At 49.1% G+C, this 18787-nt stretch overlaps 1 protein-coding gene across 1 annotated transcript in view; it reads left to right on the forward strand.

Moving 5' to 3' along the window:
• The first annotated feature begins 184 nt into the window (after nt 1-184).
• LOC134042043 (serine/threonine-protein kinase pim-1-like) overlaps nt 185-18787 on the forward strand; it is a 75908-nt gene continuing 57305 nt past the window's right edge. The window contains exon 1 of the mRNA XM_062489116.1: nt 185-289. Within this exon, the coding sequence (XP_062345100.1) occupies nt 185-289 (105 nt within the window). The remainder of the gene's footprint in view (nt 290-18787) is intronic.

Raw genomic sequence — 18787 nt, forward strand, 5'->3', positions numbered from 1 at the left:
AAACATGGAGCTTCAGATGCTTTTGTTTTGCTTTGCAGCCTCTTGTTACATTTTGTGTCTCCACTTTGCAGGCCTGACTGGCTACCCTCTTGCCAAGAGGTTTTCCCTGGCAAATCCTTCTATGCTCCTTCCCTCCAAGCCATTGCCTCCCATCCAGAAGGGCTCTCCTTCAACCAAGTCAAATATGATGACCAGAGGAGAGCGGGACAATGGGAAAAATGGCACTGGCTACAAGGATGACAATATTAGAAACAACCGGGACCAGGATTCAGAGGGAAAAGCACATAAGGTAAGGCAACCAAGATAAGTCCTGTGTGGCAGATTTTCAGTTAATGTCCTGTAAGCAGAGATCGGAGACCATTAACTGTGGTGTGAGCCTAAGGAAGAAGGTGAGCAAAGTAGGATCTCAGCTGGACTCTGCACTTCAGGCTGTCTTTGCAATGGGTGTGTAGTGCAGATTTCAAGTCCTCACTGTGTATCTATAGCAGGAGAGGGCTTTGAAAGGTTTCTGGGCTCTGTCATGGTTGCTCCTCTGTCTTGTAGCTGAGAAAACACCAACAAGAAGGCAGCGCTGCTAAAGTTGTCTGCTCCAGCTAAGCAATCCTCCTGCATTCAGTAACCCACGGGTATCTGTGAACCATGTCTATGTCTTGGTGGTGGTTTCCATCAGCTCTGTCTGGTGGGGATGGAAAAAGGAGTTTGCTGGAACAGGCAGTCCTGCAAAGTCAGTTCCAGGTTGACACAGCGTTTGAGTTGTACAGCCATGGCCTCCTACACAGTTGTCTCTGATGCTATTTCTAGATTTCTTCAGCTTCTGGGCAGCTGTGTGCTGTGGCATGGCTTTGTCCAGAGAGAAGGGATGGGAGGTGGCCATGGGGAGAGCAGCCCCAAGCCCAGGCACACGATTGCCTTTGCAGCAGGGCCAGCACCTGCAGTTGTTCTGGGTTTGCCATGGGGTGCAGGAGGAGGCAAATGAGCAACAGCTCTGGCAAACAGAATGTTCAATCAAAGGCTGATGTACTTGATTCCAGCCTTGCTGAGGAAGGGCCCAGTGTATCCCTGACAGGATGTGGTCCTTTAACTGTAGTTTGAAGAGGACTTGATTTGGGGCTTTAGTTGTGCCAGAAAGGAAGGGACACTTAAAGAATGGTGTGCACCTGCCCCTCCTACCTCCACCCTCCTTCCTGGTCATGGCATGGGGGCCCTGGAGCAACTTGGGCAAGCAGAGACCTTCCAGAGAGCAGCAGGGCAGGGAGCTCTGCTGAACTTCCTAAATGCCAGTGAGCCTGAGATGATGGAGGTGTGGGAGCTGGAGAGCACGGAGCATCGCGAGAGCTCAGCAGCTTCTGGGCTGAAAGGCTGCTGGGCAACTGTAAGAGGGAAGGGCAGCAGCAGAAGAATTGAGGAGCTTGAGAAAAGCAGGTTCTGACATCCTGCAGAATGGCTTTGTGGGGACTTGGTTGGTGATCAGCACTGGCTGTGAGGTGCCTAAGAGACAGGGAGAGAACAGTGATCTGAACCCGTTCCCATACCATCCAAAAGGCCAGTGGAGGCAGTGGCACTGCAGAACATGCTGATGCCAACCATGTGGATTCCAGCTGGGAGTGTAGCTGCAATTGCAGAAAAATGAGCAGGAAGAGAGAGGTGGCAAATTTGGGAGATGGTCTCTCCCTCACCAATTCCTATTCCTATGCCGCTCTTCCCCTTCCTAGGACAATCTGCTATATATGATATTGACTTTTCCTGTCAGGGCATGTGTAACTGTCTTGAGTCATGAATGAGGGCAAGGCTGGATGCTATATTTGAGCACTGTGTACCACTCTTTCCAGGCATCCTTGCTGTATCCCAGAGGTGGGGATATGAAGAAGGGGTCATTGGGGCTGCCTTTGGTCCCCCCTATACCCAAGGCAGTCAGTCCCCGTGTTGGCAGTGCTGCAGGGTCTCTGCGCAGCTCTGTGCAGCTGGATGTCCAAGGGTCCCAGGAGATGAGGTAAGCCAAGGTGTCTGCTGCTCCACTCTGCTGTTCAGCTCCCTCTTGCCATCTTGTGAGGTTCCTTTGCACAGTCAGCTCTCTCCCATGTACTTAGGGAAACCTCTGTTTATTCACCATTTGGCCCATCCGTGATGATCCAGCTCCATGTCAAACCCCACACCTCATGTCACAAGGGCAGAGGTGGTGGTGGTGGGGAAGAGGAGGCAGGGCTTAAAAGCATCTGAAGATGGGTCCTCTGCTGGGCTTGGTACTGATTCCCTCTGTAATGTTTGTGGTGTCATTTGGGAACTGTATTGCATGGGTCTGTCTCCTGAAGATGATAGAATACTGTGATCCTTGAGTCTCAAGTTCAGCACGCAAAAATTACGTTTTGCCAAATATTAGCTGCTGGAGAGGCGTCTGGACAGTCAGGTGCTGCCTCTGTAAACATGCTGTGGAACTTGTCTGTTTCTTGGCCTCCAGTCTGAAATGAGCTCCCAGAGAAGTTTGGGTTATAGATGTGTAAGCCAATCAATGTTTAATGCTTAGATCTTGCCTTAAAATCAAAGAGGGAAAGGTTCTAAAGAAGTTTTATAGGATGGTACCTGATGGAAAGATATTGGCTTGGATATGTTTGAGGAAATGTAGCTGTCAAGCTTATCCGAGTGATTACAATAATGAATGAGTCACAGAAATATCATTCCTATTGAAAAGCTTAGGTAGGGCTTTAAAAGTGCAATCTGAATATCCTTGGCTATCAGCTGAGTTGGAAAAGGCCTTTTCCTTCTTGGAAGATCAAGGAGGTGGAATATCCTTCTCAGAACACTCCAGTGCTCTGACCACATGTAGCACGAGACTGGCACCAGCGCAAGGCATGAGCAGGCAAAGCCAAGCTTTGTCAGCAGAACCAAAGTAGCTGCCCTCCATACAGACTCGTGTCTCAGCTTAGCAACCTTTGCTGCTTCAGAGAGGCTGTAGGAGCCCCCCAGGTTTCAAAAGGAGAGACACCACAATTGGGGAGTTATGATGCAAGTTGGAGAATGACTGCTGTGTTTCAGCTGGAGCTTGGCCAGCTCTGTCTGACTGCAGCAACTGAAAGCTTAAGGACAATTAATCAGCTTTGCATCTTGTTGGCTTGATGTCTCTTGCATTTCCTCCTTCATCAGAGTGAACAAGCTAGGAAAGATTGCCTCCTCTCATGCTACACCTCTTCCCTCCCTTCTCTTTCTCCCTCCTCATATGTGCTTTTGTTCTCCCTTTCTCAAGGCCAAGACCGAGCGGCAGCATCAAAGAGAAGTCTGAACATGCAGGTAGGTACAGGGCATGTCTGTCCTAAAATGACCATTGGCATATTGAATCAGAGGTGACATCTTGAAAACTTGGTTATGAACCATGGTTTTAAGAATTTCTTTAAATTTGTTTCAATTCCTTGATGGCCTCAGTGGACTGTCCCAGAGCCCAGTCACTGGGATTATGCTCCGGGGATGCTCTGAAAACTCCTCTAATGTGAAGTCTTAGGTGGCATAAGCTGGAGTGGTATCTTGAGGCCCTGGAAATGCATTGCAGGAAACAAAACATTCCTCTCCATTCTTTGCCTGCCTTTTATCTCCCTGAAGCCTTTCTAGTGTTGCAATTAGAACCAAAAAAAGAAAGCATTTAGCAGGAAATGAGAAATATTCCCACTCCTTCCTCCTGCCCTTGAAGGAGAAGACTTTAACTTGGGGTATATTCTGAGCTGAACCCTTTGAGATCGGAAGGAAAGTCATGGAAATTGCCTGGTTTTTCACTGGGAGAAATAGGGAACCCTCCTGTGAGAGAAAGTCCTTTTGAATTTTCCAGTTTTGGAGAAGGACAATTCCAAATGGATGCAGCATATGCAGGGTCTGAGTTTGTCATCCTCTGACAGCACAAGCCCAAAGCCACCTATGGCAGGTTCACCATGGCAAATCTCTTGCCCCACTGCCTCTGCCTATGTCAGTGTTGCAAGATGAGGCTGGGGGAGGAGATGCCTTCTGCCTTGTCCCCCTGTCCCTGCCTTGCCTGATCCCTGACAAGTAGAATTGTGCCAGACAAACTGCGGTCTCTGGTGCGTCTGTGCCAGCCAATGCCTTTGAGTTGAAAGCCTCCAGCAAAGCCTGTTGTTGTTCCTTTGCCATTTTGGAGCATGTCATGATAGGAGAGATGAGATTTGAAGAAATAGTTGTGCTGATGCAGAAAAAGGGATCAGATGCCCAGGCCCCTTTGCTCTGGGTTAGTTCTGCCAAATCCTGGGCAGAGGCCCTTTGGAATGACTCCTTAATTGGTGATATGCAGTTGGAATGCTTAATGCAGCTAGGGAGAAGTATTGCTCAATAAGTAAGGTGACATTTTTGCTGGATTAGTTCTGGACTGGAAATGAGCTGTATCATTACTCCTTATCTGGTGTGCTTTTACAAATGACCTGTTCCATCTACAGGCATAAAGAAATACAGATTTATGCAAGGTCTTCTTTTGATGATCTGCCCTATGGCATTTCCACCAAGAGAATTTGGAATTGTTTTTAACTGCAATGATCAGAAATGTTTGGATGTAGGTCTTATGTTGGGTTTTGGGTTCTCTGCAGGAAAGAAAGCAGGGAAAAAACCCATGAAGCAAAACCCATGAAGCAATAAAGCTTCGCAAAAACAGAATGTTTGCAAGCCAGTGTGTCCCCTACAGATATGGGCTCCTTGAATACTGGGGACAAGCAATGGGGAGGGCAAAGCATCTTTTACCTCTAATGTGGGTTGCCATCATTCATGAGCCTGCCCTTCCTTTGTTGCAAAAGGAAATAAAGGCAACCAACAAATGCCAACCCAGAACTGAGTGGGTGTTACAGAAACAAGTGCCATGAAATCTAGCGTTGGAAAGGAATGATTTCCTAGGTGTAATTGTCAAATTCTGGAGACCACTGTGGGTTGCCAGCTGTTTGGAAGGAAAGAGATCCCTAAGTAGTGGGGTGGCAATGAGAAACACATAAGCAATGCAGTAGAAGCTCTCTTTCCTGGCTTGCCAGCACCATACTGTTCAGAGTAATTAAAGTGATACTAATTTCCTGAAAAATAAAAGCAAAGCAATTTTCTGAATAACTAAAAAGACCCCTTGGTTGCCTCATCCATTAGATGTATTGGTTCTACAGGTGGGAGTTCACCTAACTCACTTGTTCCCTTGTGAGCATGGCTCAGCCTCCCACCGAGGTAAGGTGGGAGCTGGGCCGCTCTGTGGTGGGAGGAAGGGTCTTGTGCCAGCCTGGAGAGCCTGTGCACATTGCCAGGGAGCAGTTGTGCCCTGCAGGTGCCCCCTGCCATGAGCTGTGCTGCTGCCAGTGCCCCGTGGAGCTGTGGGGCTGCTGAGCTGTGGGGCAGGGAGAGGAGCAGGAGGCTGCATGTGCAGCTGAGCCATTGCTGGGAAGCACAGGGCTCCCTGCTGTCCCAGAGCAGCCCAGAGGCCATGGAGTTCCCCTGGTTACTCTGCGAAGTGGCTCAGGGTGTGCCCCTGGCCTGCCTCACGTGGCTGCTGTTATGTGCATGTTTCCCTGTGCAGCTGTTTAGAAGTTTTGAGGAAATGTGTTCCATGGTATATGGAGCTTTAGATGCTTTAGCTTTGCATCTCAGCCTCTGTTCTATTTTGTGTCTCCACATTGCAGGCCTGACTAGGTTCATGTTTTCCAAGTTGTTCCGGCCATCTCCCTCCATGCTCCTTCCCTCTAAACCGTTGCCTCCCATCCAGAAGAGCTCTCCTTCTTCTAAACCAATTAAAATCTGCAGTGTGGAGCAGGAGGGTGGGAAAAATGGCAGCAGCACCAGTGACAGTAAGAACAAGCAGGAGCTGGATTCAGAGGGAAAAATGCATAAGGTAAGAAGACCAAGATAAGTCCATGTGATAGATTTTCAGATTATGTGCTGCAGGCAGAGTTTTCAGACTTTTTCCTATGGTGTGAGGCAAGGGAAACCCCTGAGTAAAGGAAGGTCTCAGCTGGACTCTGCACTTCAGGCTGTCTTTGCAATGGGTGTGTAGTGCAGATTTCAAGTCCTCACTGTGTATCTATAGCAGGAGAGGGCTTTGAATGGTTTCTGGGTTCTGTCATGGTTGCTCCTCTGTCTTGTAGCTGAGAAAACACCAACAAGAAGGCAGCGCTGCTAAAGTTGTCTGCTCCAGCTAAGCAATCCTCCTGCATTCAGTAACCCACGGGTATCTGTGAACCATGTCTATGTCGTGGTGGTAGTTTCCATCAGCTCTGTCTGGTGGGGATGGAAAAAGGAGTTTGCTGGAACAGGCAGTCCTGCAAAGTCAGTTCCAGGTTGATGCAGCATTTGAGTTGTACAGCCATGGCCTCCTACACAGTTGTCTCTGATGCTATTTCTAGATTTCTTCAGCTTCTTGGCAGCTGTGTGCTCTGGCATGGCTTTGTCCAGAGGGAAGGGATGGGAGGTGGCCATGGGGAGAGCAGCCCCAAGCCCAGGCACACGATTGCCTTTGCAGCAGGGCCAGCACCTGCAGTTGTTCTGGGTTTGCCATGGGGTGCAGGAGGAGGCAAATGAGCAACAGCTCTGGCAAACAGAATGTCCAATCAAAGGCTGATGTACTTGATTCCAGCCTTGCTGAGGAAGGGCCCAGTGTATCCCTGACAGGATGTGGTCCTTTCACTGTAGTTTGAAGAGGACTTGATTTGGGGCTTTAGTTGTGCCAGAAAGGAAGGGACACTTAAAGAATGGTGTGCACCTGCCCCTCCTACCTCCACCCTCCTTCCTGGTCATGGCATGGGGGCCCTGGAGCAACTTGGGCAAGCAGAGACCTTGCAGAGAGCAGCAGGGCAGGGAGCTCTGCTGAACTTCCTAAATGCCAGTGAGCCTGAGATGATGGAGGTGTGGGAGCTGGAGAGCACGGAGCATCGCGAGAGCTCAGCAGCTTCTGGGCTGAAAGGCTGCTGGGCAACTGTAAGAGGGAAGGGCAGCAGCAGAAGAATTGAGGGGCTTGAGAAAAGCAGGTTCTGACATCCTGCAGAATGGCTTTGTGGGGACTTGGTTGGTGATCAGCACTGGCTGTGAGGTGCCTAAGGGGCAGGGAGAGAACAGTGGTCTAAACCCGTTCCCATACCATCCAAAAGGCCAGTGGAGGCAGTGGCACTGCAGAACATGCTGATGCCAACCATGTGGATTCCTGCTGGGATGGTCTCTCCCTCACCAATTCCCTTTCCTATGCCACCCTTCCCCTTCCTAGGACAATCTGCTATATATGATATTGACTTTTCCTGTCAGGGCATGTGTAACTGTCTTGAGTCATGAATGAGGGCAAGGCTGGATGCTATATTTGAGCACTGTGTACCACTCTTTCCAGGCATCCTTGCTGTATCCCAGAGGTGGGGATATGAAGAAGGGGTCATTGGGGCTGCCTTTGGTCCCCCCTATACCCAAGGCAGTCAGTCCCCGTGTTGGCAGTGCTGCAGGGTCTCTGCGCAGCTCTGTGCAGCTGGATGTCCAAGGGTCCCAGGAGATGAGGTAAGCCAAGGTGTCTGCTGCTCCACTCTGCTGTTCAGCTCCCTCTTGCCATCTTGTGAGGTTCCTTTGCACAGTCAGCTCTCTCCCATGTACTTAGGGAAACCTCTGTGTATTCACCATGTGGCCCATCCGTGATGATCCAGCTCCATGTCAAACCCCACACCGCATGTCACAAGGGCAGAGGTGGTGGTGGTGGGGAAGAGGAGGCAGGGCTTAAAAGCATCTGAAGATGGGTCCTCTGCTGGGCTTGGTATTGATTCCCTCTGTAATGTTTGTGGTGTCATTTGGGAACTGTATTGCATGGGTCTGTCTCCTGAAGATGATAGAATACTATAATCCGTGACTGCCACCTTCAGCACCCACAAGCATATGCTTGTAGAAATATTGGCTGCTGGAGAGGGGTCTGCGAATTCTAGTATTGCTTTTTTTACTTTTAACACGGGGTGCTGTTGTTCATGTTGCAACATTCCTTTGTTGTAAAGAGAAATATAAACAGCACATAAAACCCAATCCAGAACTCAGTGGGAGTTGCAAATAGAAAGGCCATGAAATCTAGCTTAGGAAAGCAATTACCTCCTGGGAGTTATTGTCAGATTCTGGACATCTCTGTGGGTTGGCATCTGTTTGGAAGGGAAGGGATCCCAAAGACAATGTCAGGCATAACTTCTATCTTCCTTGGCCTCCACTGTGAACTGAGATTCCAGGGAGGTTTTGGGTTATAGATGTACGATTTAATCAGTGTTTAATATAGAGGCCTGGATTTAAAATCCAAGAGGTCATGGTGCTAGAGAAGAGTTCTAGCACTGTACCTGATGGAAAGATTGGTTTGGAAATGTGTGATAAAATGTAGCTGTCATGCTTATCTGAGTTAGAAAGGAGGATAAATAACAAGAAAGAAGGACTCAGGAGTATCATTCCTATTGAAGAGCTTAGGTAGGGCTTTGAAAGTGCAATCTGAATATCCTTGGCTATCAGCTGAGTTGGAAAAGGCCTTTTCCTTCTTGGAAGATCAAGGAGGTGGAATATCCTTCTCAGAACACTCCAGTGCTCTGACCACACGTAGCACGAGACTGGCACCAGCGCAAGGCATGAGCAGGCAAAGCCAAGCTTTGTCAGCAGAAGCAAAGTAGCTGCCCTCCATACAGACTCGTGTCTCAGCTTAGCAACCTTTGCTGCTTCAGAGAGGCTGTAGGAGCCCCCCAAGTTTCAAAAGGAGAGACACCACAATTGGGGAGTTATGATGCAAGTTGGAGAATGACTGCTGTGTTTCAGCTGGAGCTTGGCCAGCTCTGTCTGACTGCAGCAACTGAAAGCTTAAGGACAATTAATCAGCTTTGCATCTTGTTGGCTTGATGTCTCTTGCATTTCCTCCTTCATCAGAGTGAACAAGCTAGGAAAGATTGCCTCCTCTCATGCTACACCTCTTCCCTCCCTTCTCTTTCTCCCTCCTCATATGTGCTTTTGTTCTCCCTTTCTCAAGGCCAAGACCGAGCGGCAGCATCAAAGAGAAGTCTGAACATGCAGGTAGGTACAGGGCATGTCTGTCCTAAAATGACCATTGGCATATTGAATCAGAGGTGACATCTTGAAAACTTGGTTATGAACCATGGTTTTAAGAATTTCTTTAAATTTGTTTCAATTCCTTGATGGCCTCAGTGGACTGTCCCAGAGCCCAGTTACTGGGAGTGCGCTCAGGTGGTACAATGAAAATTCCTGCATTGTGAAGTGTTGAGTGGCAGGAGCTAGAGTGGTACTTTGGGGCACTGGAATTGTAGTGTGGGAAAAGAAAACATTCTTCTCCATCCTGCATTTGCATTTTATCTCCATGCAGTCTTTGTAGTGTTGCAATTAGGAGAGAAAAAGAAGGAAATCCTCATTTAGCAGGAAATGAGAAATGTTCCCTTTCCTTCCTCCTGCCCTTCAAGGAGAAAACCTTTCCTTTGGGCAATTTCTCAGCTGGACTCTTTGAGATCTAAGGCAGATTCATGGACACCGCCTGGTTTTGCACAGAGGGAAATCAGGAAACCTCCTGTGAGAGGAAGTCCTTTTGAATTTTCCAGTTTTGGAGAAGGACAATTCCAAATGGATGCAGCATATGCAGGGTCTGAGTTTGTCATCCTCTGACAGCACAAGCCCAAAGCCACCTATGGCAGGTTCACCATGGCAAATCTCTTGCCCCACTGCCTCTGCCTATGTCAGTGTTGCAGGCTGAGGCTGGGGGAGGAGATGCCTTCTGCCTTGTCCCCCTGTCCCTGCCTTGCCTGATCCCTGACAAGTAGAATTGTGCCAGACAAAATGCGGTCTCTGTTGTGTCTGTGCCAGCCAATGCCTTTGAGTTGAAAGCCTCCATCAAAGTTTGTTGTTATTCTTTTGCCATTTTGGGGCATGTCATGATAGGAGAGATGAGATTTGAAGAAATAGTTGTGCTGATGCAGAAAAAGGGATCAGATGCCCAGGCCCCTTTGCGTAGGGTTAGTTCTGCCAAATCCTGGGCAGAGGCCCTTTGGAATGACTCCTTAATTGGTGATATGCAGCTGGAATGCTTAATGCAGCTAGGGAGAAGTATTGCTCAATAAGTAAGGTGACATTTTTGCTGGATTTATTCTGGACTAGAAATTAGCTATAGCATTAACCCTTACCGGTTGTAGTTTTGTAATTGTCCTGACATCCTACAAGGGAAATAAAATCTTGGTATGAGGCACTTATTCTGCCCCTACTGCTTGGCTGCTACATGATTTTATCCCCTGTGAAGCCATGTAAAGAAATAGTTCTAAGAGCTGTGTTGGAGAGTATTTGAGAATGACCCGCCATTAGACAAAATCTAATTTGTCAGTATCGGCCGTGATCAGAAATGTTTTGAGACAGGTCATATCTATGTTGGGCTTGGGTGTTTCTGCAGGAAAGAAGGTAGGGAATAAAGTCCTCCAAGAGTGAAGTAGAACAAAAGTGAAACTTCTGGATGATCTCTTTATTCCCTTCAGTGAGGGGCTTGCATATTCCTGAGGACATCTAACTGGGAAAGCAAAGCTTCTTTTGCATCTAACATGTGGTGCCAAAGTTTGTGTACCAGCAATTCCTTTGTTTGAAAGAGAAATAAAGAAAACACAGAAGTGTAAAACCTAAAATAGAATTGAGTGGGAGTTACAGAAACAATGGCCCTGATAACAGGATTGGCAAACAATCACTTCCTAGACAGTGTCAAATTCCAGAGGCCAGTGTGAGTTTCCAACTCTTTGGAAGGAAATGATTCCTGGAGTAGTGGGGAGGCAACAGGCATAGAACCCATCTCTCCTGGCTTGCCAGCTCCACATTGTTCAGAGAAATTCAAATTATGCTAGATTCATGAAAAATAAAGAAACAACAAATGTTTGCAGTCAAAAAAATAAAGTTTGAATTCGCTACCCATTAGATGAGTTGATTGTAAAGGAGTGAGTTCAATTAACTCACTTCTTTGCCTGTACTTGATCTACAGATCCTTCTGAGTCTACGACACAAAACCAGAGGATGAAGGGAAAGAGCTCTTGGTGTGTGACAGGAGCTGGGATGCCTCTGCTCCCAAGGAAAAACGATGAATTGCTCAGATTGGAGACCTGCATGCGGAAGCCCAGCGTTGGGAATGGAGGTGTGGGCTCCCGGCCGGCTCAGGGGGCCTTGGCCCAGGAGCCCCGGCAGAGGCAGCTGAGCAGCGCTGTCCCCAGGGTCACTGCCAGGGAGGAGGACAAGGGGAAGGACCAGCATGGCTCAGCCTCCCACAGAGGTAAGGTGGGAGCTGGGCCGCTCTCTGGTGGGAGGAAGGGTCTTGTGCCAGCCTGGAGAGCCTGTGCACATTGCCAGGGAGCAGTTGTGCCCTGCAGGTGCCCCCTGCCATGAGCTGTGCTGCTGCCAGTGCCCCGTGGAGCTGTAGGGCTGCTGAGCTGTGGGGCAGGGAGAGGAGCAGGAGGCTGCATGTGCAGCTGAGCCATTGCTGGGAAGCTCAGGGCTCTGGGCTCCCTGCTGTCCCAAAATGTTGATCTGAAAGCATACAGGTTTAGAACCTGGGACTACTTTTAGGAACCAGAAAGAAGATGTTTACTAAAATCAGCATAAGGGCAGATGAGATTGCTCTTGACAGAGATTCTTCATCTCTGCCCTTCTCTATCAAACACAGAGGCTCTCCAGCAACCAGGGGCTGAGGCAGCAGGTTTCAGTCTGCTGGCCCACAGAATAATGTCATGTCTCCTTCCAGGAGCCCATCCACTGGGAGAGGGTCTAGGCATATGTACCTTGCTGCTCTCATGCACCATCTCTGTGCCCTGTTAGAGCTCTGTAATCTGGAACCTGTCTTGCCTGTTGCCAAGCATGACATTTTTGGGCAATTGAAGTGTGCCAGAGATTTACAGGAACCTTTGCTTCCAGTTCCAGGCCTCCCACTGAGCCAGCTCAAGGAGATGGATCATCCCACCAGTCCTGGTCTAACAAGTGACAGAGACCTGAGAGAGGGCTTTGGAAAGGTAAGGGATAAGAACAGGGATGAGCAGACTTCCATTCCAGTGGCTGTTTAGTGCTTGGCCCAAAATGCCTCTGAAAACCATGATCTTCCACTCTTGGGGGTTGGGGATTGTCTTGGGAATATATTTGACGGCTACTGAGCAATTGCTTGGCTACTTCCAGTGGTGCCAAAGTCACTGCCTGGAGATGGTGCCAAGGTCATGCCCGAAGCATTCTTTATATGCAAAGGCCATTTTAGAGAAGTTCTGATTGGCAGAGCAAACTGTAAACCAGTGAATGTGGGCAAAGGGCACCCTCAGAAGCAGAGAAGCAAAGATGCTAACGTTGAGTATAAGCAAGGCTGCAAAATAAAAACGGGACAGTTTGATGTCTCCTGGTTACCTTTCTGGCTGTATCTCACAGCCCTCTCATTCTCACATTTTCTGCTCCTTAATATCCATGTTCCTCCAAATTGTTTTCACATGACTCCCTCCTCCTTTTGGTCTCCCGGTCTCAGAGACCAAGTCGTTGAGAGTCCTTCAGAGCTGAGTCCTTCAGAAGCCAGGAAGTGACAAACAGCTGCACTTCCTGGCCATGAGTGTTAAGCATCAGCCAATTACACCTCCTTGCTGCATAATGCACATGGCTTTTATTCTCCTGCCATGGCCTGTAGGAACTGAACTGCCTGCTCATTGCTCATGGGAGCTCTTCCTTTGTCTTGGAGCATTCCTATGACTTCCATGTTTCAAGTAGGGTTTCCTGTCACAGTTGGAGCAGAGTAAGGCTGTGGCACTAAAGTGTTCCACCTCACTGTGTATAATTGCCAAGGTGAGGATGGGAGACATTCTCCTGAAACTATTGGAATGCATATGGAGCTGGATTAATGTCTGTGGCACTCTGTGGACTCTATGCTCCCAATGAGATGATGTGCCTGGTTTGTGTGTCTCTGCTTACAGTCTGTGATGTATTTCCATTGCAACTAGGTTCGTTCTTCATTGTGCAAGTTGGCTGAAAAGAAGTTAGAGCAGAAGAAAACTGAGATTTTTGAGAATGAGATGAAGAAGAGGAATGAAATTTTATCATCCTTAAAGCTGCCTCCACTGAGAGTTGAGCCCAGGGATGCAGCTGAAGCAAGTAAGTGGTGTCTACACTGCTGGTCCTTTTTGAGCTCTTCCTTACCCTCTGCACAGTGTTGCAATCAGACTGGGGGGCTGTTGCACTTGCATCTGAGTGGAAACCTGCATAGGAATGATTTCCATTTTGCAGAGAAAAACACAGAGGCATTAATTGTCTTGCCCATGGCCTCACTTAGTAACAGAGTATCAGCTTCCCACCTTCACCTCTAAAATCTTTCAGAGTAGAAAATTCAGTCTTGGAAAGTCGCCTGCCCTTCAGACTCTGTTCTGAAGAGCAGCTTCCAGGCAATGTGAATGCAGAAGAATGCTTTTCCACCAAGGTGCAACCTGGAAGAAACCAAATTCAGCACCTTCTGATGAAAAGACCAGAGATCCTTCTCGAGCCACTCCCCTCCAAGGAGCTGGCACTGTAGAGCTGTGCTGAAGCCCTGAGGCAGTGCTTCTGTTGTAGCCCCAGGAGCAAGCAGCATTCCCCAGTGAATCCCGGCTGAGGGGCTCTGGCTGCAGCGCTGTGTGCGCTGCCCCGAGGGCGGCAGCAGGGACCTTCGGGGGCAGCACTCAGCCCCAGGGCACCACCCAAGCTTATCTGCACTTTCTTTTGGGAACTTGCCCAGCCTGCCTCTGAAACAGGAAAACGAAAGCATAGCAACACTGGCTTCTCCTTGTTTCTTAGGGGAAGCATCACTGCAGTTTGATTTTTAAACTGGAAGAAGGTAGATTTAGATTAGATATTAGGTAGAATTTATTTTATAATGAAGGCAATGAAATGCTGCAAGGGTTTTTCCAGAGAAGCTGTTGTTGATTTATCTATGAAGGTGTTCAAGGCCAGTTTACATGGGGCTCTGAGGAACCTGATCCAGATGAAGATGTTCCGTTTCCCAGGGGTTGGACTAGATGGTGGTTAAAGGGGCCTTCCCACCAAAATTGTTGTAGGTTTTCCTGGGTGATTGTATGATCCTTGTCCCATACTAGCGTGCCAGTGTTCTACTTGAAGTTCTTTGGGATAACACAGAGATGTTACCCAGCTCCAGCAAATTTTCTGGCCCTTTCCATAGTGACCCTGTCCAGCACCCTCCACTTACAAGCTCCTCTTTGGTCCCTGCAGGCCTCAGCCAAGCAGCTGTCAATGGCACAGCTTCCAGTGTGCAGAGAAAACACCCTGGTAATGCCTTGAAGAAGAAGGTCTTGAGGAAGCAGGACAAGATGCCCTTACTGCCCACTATGCCCATCATCCAAGAGGAAGGCAGTGTCCCATGCAACTCCTCAGGTAAGTCTGCTCCATGGCAGCTTTTTGCCATATAGTTATTTCCTTGCAAAAGGAGCACAAAGTGCCTCCTGCCTCAGCCAGCACAACTGGGCTCTTTGGTCAATAGCCTGTCCTGAGAATGAGCACCAAATCCACATTTGAGTTCCTACAGCTTGGTTGTCTTGCCGTAGTCGGTTCTTAGAGATGCATTGGAAAGTTGAGCTGAATAAAGTAGAGGTAAAGGCCTAAGCTCGGGCTTTTGTCCATCCTGATAATCCAAACTACAGCGCTGGTGCCAGGAGACAGCTGTAAGTGCAGAGAGGAGCTGGGGGCAGTGTGCCAGGGTGTGCTCACTGTGCACCTACGAGTACCACCACCATCAGTTGACCACTCCCCATCGGGGCCCTCTGCCTGTGCTGTTGTCCGGCTCTGCAGCCAGCTTTTCTGCTATCCCAGTAAGGGTTGTCTCTGCATGGCAGTCAGTGCCTTGGTGCAGTCGTGCTGCTGCTCCCTGAAGCGATCAATGGCTCCTGGCTGCCACCATCCCATGGCCTGCAATTCCAAGAGGAAACAAGCAGTGCCTGCTGTGTCACTGCAGCCAAACACAGTGGCTGCTGGTAGGAGGTGACAGTCAGGAGGGGCTGCCTGGTGCTCCAAGGTTGCCTGTGCTATCATCCCAACTAGGGTGAGATAAAAAGAAGGGAGCAAGGAATAATAATTGGAATGCTCTTTTCTACTGATGCTACTTCCACGTTGAGAACTGACAAGAATTGAGCCTGGGTTGTTCCGGCTTGGCTTGGTGCTGTGGCAAGGCAGCTGCAGGAGTTTACTCAGGGAGTTGCAGAGTGCCTCAATCCTCAGGGCTGGGGGAAATGAGGGCGCTGGGACAAGAGAGGCCCCTGGGGGGTTCCCTCTAGGTGTAGCCATTCCCACTGGTCGTCCCTGTCTGGCAGGGAGTGGGAGCTCTGCGGCCTCAGGAACCTGCCGCTGGCTGTGCTACCTGTGGCACTTGGGAGCTGGCACTGTGTGGGCAATGGTCAGGTTTAGCCTGGAGCTGTGCCCAGCTGGGGGGGCTGGGAGAAAGCAAGGAGCCCAAGGAGGCAGACAGCAGGGAGGTGTGTGAGGCAGTGCCAGTTTGCAGCACATGGAAGCCTGGCTGGGAGCTGGGGCTGCAGGCCGCTCCATGGCGGGGTGCCTTGCCCGGGGCTGCAGCGCTCAGGGCTGACCCTCTCCTCACAGTGACCTCGCAGACGGCCACTGGTGCCGAGCGCCGACAGGAGCTGCTCCGTGAGCGTGGGCACAAGGACACAGCCTCTGCTGACCCACAGCAGTCCTTGCTCCAGGCACTCTCCTGGCTGGGCAGCGATGACTGGTAAGAAAGGCCCGGGTCACTCTGTCTCCCTCTTAGCGTTAAGGAAGCTTACAAGTGGATCTTGCCAGTGCCTCTGAGCCCCGACAGCCCAGAGGGCAAAGGACTCTGCTGAAACCACTCCAGAGCAGTGAGAGGATCAAGATTTGAGAGCAGCCTTTGCTTGGCCTCGGTCTGCAGCTGTGCTCCAGCTGCTGCCGCTCTGTGCTGCTCCCTCGCTTTGCCTGCTGCTCCATGGAGCTGCAAAGGAAGTCTTGAGGGAAGAGAGGAAGCTGTGGGATGAGATGATTTGCTGGCTGAAGGCAGCAGCAGGATGGCAGCAGTTTTGAGTGTAGAGATTTGGGTGCCTTGGGGCACTGGCCCAGTGGGACTGAGTAAGATTTCTCTCTGCTCCCAGTGCTGACAGCAATGGCAGGTGACAGGGTCTCCCTGTGACCTCCTGCATGTGAGTCCCAGAAGCAGCTCCAGGGAGTCACTCTTTCTGAGAAATGGACTGATTTGTGCTTTCAAATCCCCAGCCTGTCTTTACTCCTGAAAGGCTCATGGCAGAAGGGAAGGAGAAAGCAATGAAACCCTCTGGGAATCTTGGACTTTTTGAATTCAACTTTTTTCTTCTCACTGCTTCATATGGGCTGGAGGTGTTTTGCCAATACTCAACATGTGTCCCACAATTAGACACAGAGAGAAGGAGGCCCAGAGGTGATAACCCTACGAATGTTAGGTGATGCTGGTTAAGTTTTTGGTGATATTGGTTGTGATATCGGGGTTAGCATAAACTCACTGTTGGATGCTTCATTCACACAGGGGTACAGACTCCATTCACACTGGGATAAGCATGAAAAATCTGCCACCATGCATCTCTTTGTGCAGTCACATTTGCTTTGCAATTCTCTTCTGCTTTCTCTTCCCCCTTTTTGTTTGGTGCCCTTTGAGGTACAAGAGAGCTTCTGCAGGTGTGGGGGGTCCCGGTGACTCTCAGGGGTGCCCATGGGATTGGTCACCAGCCCTGTGCTGCAGCCCTGATGCCTCACACACCTTTCTGTAGCTCAGGGCTGCCTAGAGCAAGTGCTGAGAGGCAGAGTTGTTTACACCTTTTAAATAACATGTTGCTGTAGTGGGCATTGTTTTTGGTAGGGGATTCTGGGAAAAGGCAGAGTTTCAACTGTTCTTTCCCAGGCGTGGAATCTTATGGGACACCCTGCTGCTCCTTTTCTGGGGAATGTGGAGGTGGAGTGGAGTGAGTGAGAAACAAGCCTGGATTGTAGCATGGAAACTGAGCTCCAGAGTGCCAGTGCAGACTTTTATTGCTGAACTGCCTGCTGGGGATGAAAAAGAAGGAAAATGCCCCAATAACTGCCCAAGGGGATTGTGTCTTAGGGACAGGTATAGGGAGGTGACAAGAAACAGGAGCATGACCCAGTCTCACAGCTTCTAGGAGACCGTGACATAGGGACTCCATAGGCCAGACATTTCAGAAAGGCTGTCTTGTAAAAGAGCCACAAATGAAGACACTGAAACCCCTCTATTTGTCTCTTGGATTTGTGTATGCTTTTGACAGCAACAACATCCTGCGGGAAGGAGCTCCACAATTTCATTAAGTACTCCTTGAAAAGCACCTCCCATTGTTTGACTGAGCTGCCAGCCTGGTAATTTCAGAGGGTGCTGCCTAGTTCTTGGGTGGAGAGAAAAATCCATCTTTTTGGTACTTGCCTTTCAGGGAGATGAAGGAGAAGGGACTGGTCAGCATCAAACTCCTGGCTGGGTCCCATTCAGAAGTCCTGCTTTCAAGGCTTCGTGACATTTGCTTGGCAGTTACCAGTGAGGTGAGAACACTCTTGTGAATTGTGCCCTGTACTTCATACACGGTGTGTGGAGTAGCTATGTGCTTGTTCATCTCCATGTGTGCTCAGAGACTGCCTTCATTTCTCTTTTTAGATCTTGTATTTCTAATGTCTGTCAGCTTTCTATGGGATCTGTGTGTAGATGTAGTTGTATTCACAGGTAGGTCGGGTATCTGACACTCATCTTTGAGTGAGCTGCCATTATCATGAAATGTGCAAATGCAGAAAAAGATACTCTAATTATGTTATTTTCAGAGTCCTAGTCTCTGCCCGAGCTGTCATTCAACACTGCAAATTAGTCTGTAGGCCTGAGCGTGTGTTTTCTGTTTCCTGGCTGAGTGCTTCAACTGCTGGTGTTGCTTTTTTAAACAGGAGCACGTGACTCTTTTATCTTTATGACTGATGCCTTTATGGTTTGAAAGCAGCCCTTACTTTAATTTGGTTCTTTGTGTTTCAAAGAAAAGAGCCTAAAGGGAAAGCAGTTGACATTAAAGAAGGCTTAAGTAGATACTTTATGAAATTTCTTATTTTTAGGCCTGTTACATGCAAGTCTGAGGCCAGATATTGGTGCCAGTGGAAGTGTCATGCTGTGCATGTGCTCTTCTGCTCTTATTGTGCTTTTATGTTCCTCTGGACACAGTGGGATGTGTTGTCATTTCCTGAGTCGTCTGTCTAAGGCAACTGGTTTTCTTTCCGAGGTCATTCTTATGTTTCCCCTCATGACTTCCCCAGGTGACCAACCTCCGCTCAAAGGTGTCCTACTCGGCCATTGTCACTCTGGGAGAGCTCTTTGTGACCTTGAAGAAGGACATGGACTCTGAGGTGGATGAGGTGGCTCGGGTCCTTCTGCACATGATGTGTAATTCGCCAGAGTTTGTTGAGAAAGCAGCCAGTCACACCCTGGGGATCATGGTGGAGAATGTGACTCCTGCACGAGCAATGACTGCTCTCCTGGACAGTGGAGTCAAGTAGGTTTCTTGTTTCAGTGATATTCTTCACCTTCTAGAGTACTTCTAGGTGGGGGAAGGGATGAGAGAAAGAATGGGAATGGTGGGAGGGAAGGGTCCTGTATTCTGCATCTTCTGTCAACTCAGTGACTGGATTCTCCAATCCACCTCATTTCTTTCTTCTTCTCCCTTATTTCTGCCCTCCCTCAGCCTATGAGTTCTCAGAATCACAGAACTGTAGAACATGGGAAGTTGGACGAGGCCATGAGGATGATTAAATCCAGTTCCTGGCC

The sequence above is a fragment of the Cinclus cinclus genome, chromosome 3 (assembly GCF_963662255.1).
Source record: "Cinclus cinclus chromosome 3, bCinCin1.1, whole genome shotgun sequence".
In the NCBI taxonomy this organism is placed as follows: domain Eukaryota; kingdom Metazoa; phylum Chordata; class Aves; order Passeriformes; family Cinclidae; genus Cinclus; species Cinclus cinclus.